At 45.2% G+C, this 6,777-nt stretch overlaps 1 protein-coding gene across 2 annotated transcripts in view; it reads right to left on the bottom strand.

Annotated features, from left to right (window-relative positions):
- The window catches only part of smg6 (SMG6 nonsense mediated mRNA decay factor), a 12,275-nt gene extending 5,703 nt beyond the window's left edge, over positions 1 to 6,572 (bottom strand). The window contains exons 1-11 of one of the 2 annotated variants that reach the window (XM_076031780.1): positions 6,414 to 6,572; positions 3,351 to 5,676; positions 3,012 to 3,204; positions 2,640 to 2,750; positions 2,262 to 2,368; positions 1,940 to 2,018; positions 1,652 to 1,762; positions 1,139 to 1,354; positions 505 to 566; positions 250 to 395; positions 47 to 160 (exon numbers count right to left, since the gene is read on the bottom strand). In XM_076031780.1, coding sequence (XP_075887895.1) covers positions 47 to 160; positions 250 to 395; positions 505 to 566; positions 1,139 to 1,354; positions 1,652 to 1,762; positions 1,940 to 2,018; positions 2,262 to 2,368; positions 2,640 to 2,750; positions 3,012 to 3,204; positions 3,351 to 5,676; positions 6,414 to 6,510 — 3,562 coding nt within the window. In that variant the 5' untranslated portion in view covers positions 6,511 to 6,572. The remainder of the gene's footprint in view (positions 1 to 46; positions 161 to 249; positions 396 to 504; positions 567 to 1,138; positions 1,355 to 1,651; positions 1,763 to 1,939; positions 2,019 to 2,261; positions 2,369 to 2,639; positions 2,751 to 3,011; positions 3,205 to 3,350; positions 5,677 to 6,413) is intronic. The other variant, XM_076031781.1, reaches the window with a different exon arrangement.
- Positions 6,573 to 6,777: the final 205 nt, after the last annotated feature.

Genomic DNA, 6,777 nt, shown 5'->3' with positions numbered 1-6,777 from the left:
CCTTGAGAAACATTCACTCTACTACTTGTTGCTCTTGTATGTTTACCTGAAGGAGTGTCTCTGAGCAGCTCTGTGCAGCGCTGCACCAGCAGAGCAAACATGCTGAGACCCAGTGCGGTGCTTTGCTCGTGTAAGCCAGACCGAGCGTCTCCGTTGTCCCCTGAGTAACACAGAAAACAATCTTTAACATTGACTGTTGGATCTTCCTATTAAAAGTAAGGCCCCCATGGCCGCAGAGCTGTGTAGTACCTCTGCCGTGGCTGTTGTGAATGGTGAACATGTTTATGGTGATAATCTGCAGCAAGTGAGTGCTGCCTAGCAGGGACATGCCGTGCTGCAGCAGCGTCCTGAACTCCTGCAGAACGCGGCTGGCAACTCCAGGAAAGGACTCCATGCTGTATAGTTAAAACACACAGCAAGATATGATACAGCATTGTACAATTACATTAATTAATTAAGTCAGCAAACTTAATAGTCTTAAAAATACAATATCATATCACTCACCCGACTTTAGTAAAAAGCTTTCCGTGCGCATGCAGGAAACTCAGGATGAACCTCTTATTGAGCTGGATGAAGAGGCCGAAAAGCAGAAGAAAAGTATTACTAATTGTTGAGCTGCAGCTCCATTTAGAAACATGGCCTGAAGCACAACACATGATGAGAAAACACATGTCTGCACTCACTGACAAAGAACAAAAAAGGGGTTTGAGGTGACATCATAATTTAAATCTACCTGAAAATTATTAAATTCATAAGAGGAAATGAACACCTAAGCTACTGAAGCTGCAACTAGATATATAAACCAATCCTGTCGCTCACTATTTGGATCCCATTGACTGAGACAGAAGCACAGGCATCCCAGATGATTTTGTTGAATTGCAGTATTCTAAGTTGCATAACTGGACCTAAAAAAGAATCTAAAAAAAAAAAAAAAAAAGAAAAAAAAAAATCTACAATAGACAAACTAATTGAATAAGGAGGTTAGTTAGCAAATAGAAAATCCTACATCCTTTGCACAGAAGACTTTCAATGTTGAAATTAGAAAAATTAGACTGACTAAAATTTTTTTTAAAAAAGGACATGCACTGCCTGATGTGTGGATGTGATTCGGAAACGAGAGAGAGAGGGAGAATCTTACATCACTGGCACTGAGGCTGCCCAGCTCTCCATCCTGTTCAGAGTCTCTGCTGGACTCACTGCCTCCCCTCTGAGAGGACAGAGTGGCCACGTGTCCACTGGGGCGAACCCAAATCTCCACACGCGCTCCGTCATCCCGTCTACCGCGTCCTCGCACTGCGGGACCTCTAGAGCCTCCTTCATGTTCCTGCACTCTGCGGCGCTCCAGCTGCTCAGCCTGAAACGACACAGTCAGCAATCACTGAGGGGCTGGACCCGTTTCAGGTCTTGCTGAGATCACTAGATTATTCCTGTAATTTAAGATTACCAGAAAGAAAAATATTGCAAAATGTCAATACTGTATAGATTCCTAAAAACAAACAAAAAACAAAAAAACCCAAGCTTCATACAACAAATTAGGCATGTAACTCCATAAGTGGGACAAAAGAGAAAGAGTCAAGTTATAAGGAAACACTTAAATTTGGCTATTAAGACGTTTTTAGATGGAGAGCATGAAGGAAAACAAACTCCACACCTTTCGCTTTGCTTCCTCAAAAAGACTCATCAGGCTTTCCTTTGCGGTCAGGATGGGGTTGGAAGCTGCCAGGCTACGCATGTAGTAATAGACAGCATCCAACTTTCGCTTCTGTAAAGGAGGGAGGAGAAACAAGAGTGTGTGACGTGGAGAGCAAACACAGAGTCAATGCGACCAGAACACAGATGACATGCTTGATAATATCAGGATGTATCAGGAAAAACACTATTAAACAACAGTTAACCCTTTTTGAACCGTGAAGGTTCCAATCAGCAACTTCTCACTCACCGTGTAAACTGCGAGCAGGGCCAGTTGATTGTACGGTCGTCCGTTTTTGGGAGCAATCTGCTGAGCTTTCAGGTACCAGCTACGATAAATTAAGATGCAGAGATGCAAGATATTGTCAAAGAACATGTTTAAGAAATAGTCTAGGCCAGGCCTAACTACTCATTCAAAGATTTATGGACAGCAACCTTTATCGTTCAAAGTGGTTGAAAAAAATAAATCGCACCATAGGAAAAAATAACATGTCATAATTCATTAAAGAGATCAATAACAAAGAATTCCATCTCAACCAGACTAACAACAGAATGTTCAAATTGCAGCCTACCTCCGAGCCTTCCCATAGTTGGCTGAGTCACTGGCCTGTTCGCGGTAACGTGCTATGTCCCCCTGACAGATCATGCACCGCTGGGCACTGATGAGGGCATACTTCACCTGAGAAGACAGAAACCCAAGAGCACTTGAAAACTTCACCTCACATATCTTCACGACTCAGCAGCTAAAAGACTCTAGCGGCTGATGGGTTGCTAAAAATGTGATGATCCGAGAAAGACCAAGATATCAGGTAGAGGTACTCAGCTTATTTGTAGGTAGAGCTGTTTGAAAAACCCTTTAAAGACTTTAAGATGTCATCTGAAAACCTCGGCTGGAGTAATTTGTCAGAGTATTTTTTTTAAACACTGAACGCAGATCAGGGTCTGCTTACCGTTTTGCGTAATGGCCGAGCCCTGATAGCCATGCTGTCCATGTAATCCTCCAGTTTGAACTGGAACACAGACTGAAGCTTCTGGAGCAGTGAATCAAAGAACTGGGCTCCCTGTCACACACAGAAAATGATTACAAATAGCAGGAGGAGAAATCATAGTGCTTCCTCCATTGAAAAAGAGGCACAATTAACACCATTTATAACTTGACAATGCAAAAATGTTGTATTAGTTTTGCTACCATGAATAAACAATAACAACCTCCTCTATACTAATAACAGACTTCTCATGCAGTTTCTCACTTCTAGACTTGTACTGCCAATCCTTTACATAGGTAACAGCAACCCAAAGACAATTTCCCAAACGCTCTTTACCTCGTCCAGCAAAGTGAGGAGCATGTTCCTGATATGAGAGGTGCTGTCATAGGCAGGTTCTTTGAGAAGCTGCCGGAAGCGCTCGATGACTTGATAAAAGACGTTCTTCCACAATGCCTGGTCCACGTTCTGAGAGTCGGAATACTCAATGTCGTTCAGGATCACCTGTTCATACAGTCCCAGCAGCTCAGCTCTGGAAAGAAACAAGGTGTACAAAGAAATGCAACAAGGCAATTTCCTCAGTTATATTGAGTTTATAAAAACTAATATTTGTTTTGTGGAACACAGAACATATGCATGAACTGATCCACTGTCCAGTTCTTCTCGCTGACTCCTCACCTGAGATGCCCCATACGCTCCAGTCCTTCAGAACTCACTCTGTCCCTGGAGAGCAGGTTACTAAGCTGGAGCTCCTGAGCATCTGCAGCCCTCAGCATTCTCCCCAGCTCTCCCCTGGCCTGCTGCTCCATCTCTTCAGGGGTCAATGAGCCTCCCACACTTGACTGGGAGTAACCTGCTCCCCTGTAACTCCCACAGTACTGTCCCACGCCAGGGCCTGTGTACATTCCGTTCGTGGGGGACATCTGGTAGGGCCCCAGGGAATAGGCATACGGGTAGCGCTGGCTGGTGGTGGTGCCGGGACTGTGAGGGTTGCCGGTGGCCACCGGGTAGCAGTAGGGGTTGTCAGAGTTCTGGAATTTGTAGTAAGCCATGGCAGCAGCCTGCTTGGACAGGAAGTGCTCACCCTGCTGGACTGGGGGGCTGCCCACCACCTCGTCATCTGTATCCAGAAAATGAAGTTGTCCGTATCCGCTCCCCGTCTGAAGATAAGCCGGCTGCTGCAGCGACGAGTGCTGCGAGGACTGAGAGCCGGTGAGGGCGGGTTTCTGGTCCGGGTTGTTTGGGTCCCAGAGGCGTCTCATGCCCCCTCCTCGGCCCCCTCGGCTCCTGGAAGCTGCTCCTCCTCGATTTCCGAAGAGGAGCCTCTGCCCGACCTCTGGCGAACTGGAGATGTCTGTGCGAGATGGCAGCACCAGAATGCCACCGCCTCTGCCGCGGGGAAGCGACCCCTGTCTGCCACGTTGGGCGTGTCCACTGGGCGATGGCGTGCCAGAGTGCTTTTCTAAAGAAATGCGCAAAATTCCCCGTCCTCCACCTTTGTTTCCCCTCAATCGGTTCCTCTCATCCCTCTGCCTTTCTGCACTAGGTTCTTTCTGACCGACTCTCCTCCTCTGATCGTGTCCCGTGTCGCTGTACTCGCTACCTTCCAGTGACTCTGTAGAAGATTCCCCATTAGTTGTCCAGCTCTGTAAATGTTTCCTGCTTACTTTCTCGCTACTGGTCATCTCTTCTTTATTTTTGTGCCTCAGGTCCAAGTGCTGCCACTTTGTATTCACTATATCCATTCCTGTTCGGGGGCCATCCAAGCTGGTCACGCTGCTGGCTGAACTGCTGCTGTAAGTTCGATTCCGTGGGCGCCGGATATCTGACTTGGAGTAGCGTTTTGAGGTTGGCGTGGTGATGTTTGCACTTGGTTTCTTTCTCTCAACTTTTTCAGCAACCCGGTTGACATTCCTCTGAGTTTTGACTTCTTTCTCGAGGTCTCTGCATCTGCCATTGTTGACGTTATCACCTCGGTCACATTCTTTCTGACTGTCTCTTCCTTTATTTTGGGGAGCATGTCCTGTCCTTGTTTGCTTGTGATCCCGAACAACCTCTGTTGTTCTTTTGCTTCTCTCTTTCCCAAATTTTCCTCTGTCGCAATTTTCACCACCACCCACCACATCGTCTCTCCTGTTATCCCTGTTATCCTGATTCCTATCTTTTTCCTTCTCTCCTCCGCGCCTTTTGCGGTTTGACTTTTCCCTTTTTTTCTCAGGTTTTTCTTTCTCCTCATTTTTAGCCTCCTCTGTTTGTTCCTCTTTCGGACAGTTTGCTTTACTCTCCTCCATCATGCTGAGCTTTTCTACTTTATTGGTGATTTTCTCAACTGAAGCATCAGCACGCAATGAATGTTTTCCAGCTGCGCGATTTCTATTTAACTCACTGGAATTTAACTGGCGTTCATTTGGTTTACATTTCAGTTCTTTCTCCTTTCCTTTGTTTGTGTGCACTGGCGTTTTCTTTTTTTCCTCACTTTCCCCTGCACTTGACTCCAGCAAACTTTTCTGCTCATGGTTCTTGGGAGGGGGCTTATCCTGCTCCCTTCCCGTACCACCATCCTTTCCTTGGAAATTCTTTCGATTTCCAGGCTGATAAAACTCACGGTCTGGTTTGCGGGCTTTCCTTGTGGGCTTAGAATCTCCAAGAGCGTCCTGGTTATCAGCAGAACTTTTCACCTGATTTGTTCCAGTTTTATCCTGTGTCAGGCTTTCCTTTCTACAATTTTGAGAGGTACCGCCTTCAACTCCCGCGTTGCCATTTTTTCTCTGCTTAGTGCCTATCGAGTCGTTTGTGCTCTGGTGTCTGTTGACAACTTTTTCAGGGGAATCCCTTTTCTCCTTCTGTAATGGCAGATCATTATATTCATGGGAGTCGCTCAGACCAGATTCTCCTTCATCCTGGTGATGGCGCCCCGGTGCTGACTGGTAACGCTTCATATCGGGCCTCTTCGCTTCACGCTTCTTTGGCTGCCTCTGTATGTGGTATTCCAGTGGCTCCTCTGCTGGCGGGAAGGAAAAGATAGTGACCAAAATGACATAATAAAAAGAACATACACAAACATTTTTTTTAATTTTATATCTCTCAATCCAGATACCAATTTTTTTTATAGCTAAGATGTAAAAATAAGACTGATATCAGCACTCAAAAAACACTTAACATACTGAACGTGCTGTCTGATCCTTTATTTTTCGAGGGCTTTCAGACAAAAACATGCAGGATTAACAACTCAAAACTAAACTTTAAGTTAAACGAAGTTAGTTATGGCACTCAATTTGTTATAAATGACCAAGACAATCAACTGTTGTCAACACAAAATACACGAAGGCTAAACAACACCGAAACATAATCACTTTTTGGCTCGAACGTTAGTAAGTCAACAGCTACGTTTATCGCAGATTACTTCGTTGCTTTCGCCTGACGTGAAATCGTTTAATTAAGGCTTTGATTACAAAATAATATGCAGGAATCTCACAAATCTATAGTTGATCATAATAAAATGTCTAGAAATTACTTTATAGAAACCACTGATAACATTTGGGAGCGCTTTTAAGACGGAACGCGCGGGACCAAAGAAGCGAAAGGTAGCGTTGGAATAGCTCGCTAGCTAACAACATTAGCAAAGCACAAACTTGACAACTCCGTTCGGCTTCTAACGGAGTGCCGCGGGAGACTCCACGAGACCTACTAACTTTTTTCACGTGCACATTCCGATAAATTATCGAGCTGACCAACCTTTACCTCTCTGGCTTTCTTTACTACTGACAGAATTTGACGCTTCAGCTCGGAGTTCGGCAGCTGAGATTCGTACTCTGTCCAGCTCGCTCCCCGTCGCCATCTTTGCTCTCAGTAAAACAAACACAACAAGTACGGTGGCCGAGCAGTACCAAATGTCATCAGTGGGCGACGTTCAGCGCATCTGACAACTGTGTCCTATCAGTATGGCTCTGCTTCTGAGAGTGGCGCCCCCTGATTCAACAAGACTTCATTATTGTAACATTCACTAAAACGGAACGTGTTGTTACTTTATCGCTTATTTATTTACATCAAATTTGGTGGCCAAGTTGTTTGAGAAATTGGCTTTAGAACAATAGGATACTTTAAT

This window comes from Nelusetta ayraudi, unplaced genomic scaffold, assembly GCF_046127955.1.
Source record: "Nelusetta ayraudi isolate G7.1 ecotype Tasmania unplaced genomic scaffold, CSIRO-AGI_Nayr_v1 ptg000033l, whole genome shotgun sequence".
NCBI lineage: Eukaryota > Metazoa > Chordata > Actinopteri > Tetraodontiformes > Monacanthidae > Nelusetta > Nelusetta ayraudi.
This window is presented reverse-complemented; position numbering and strand designations above follow the sequence as displayed.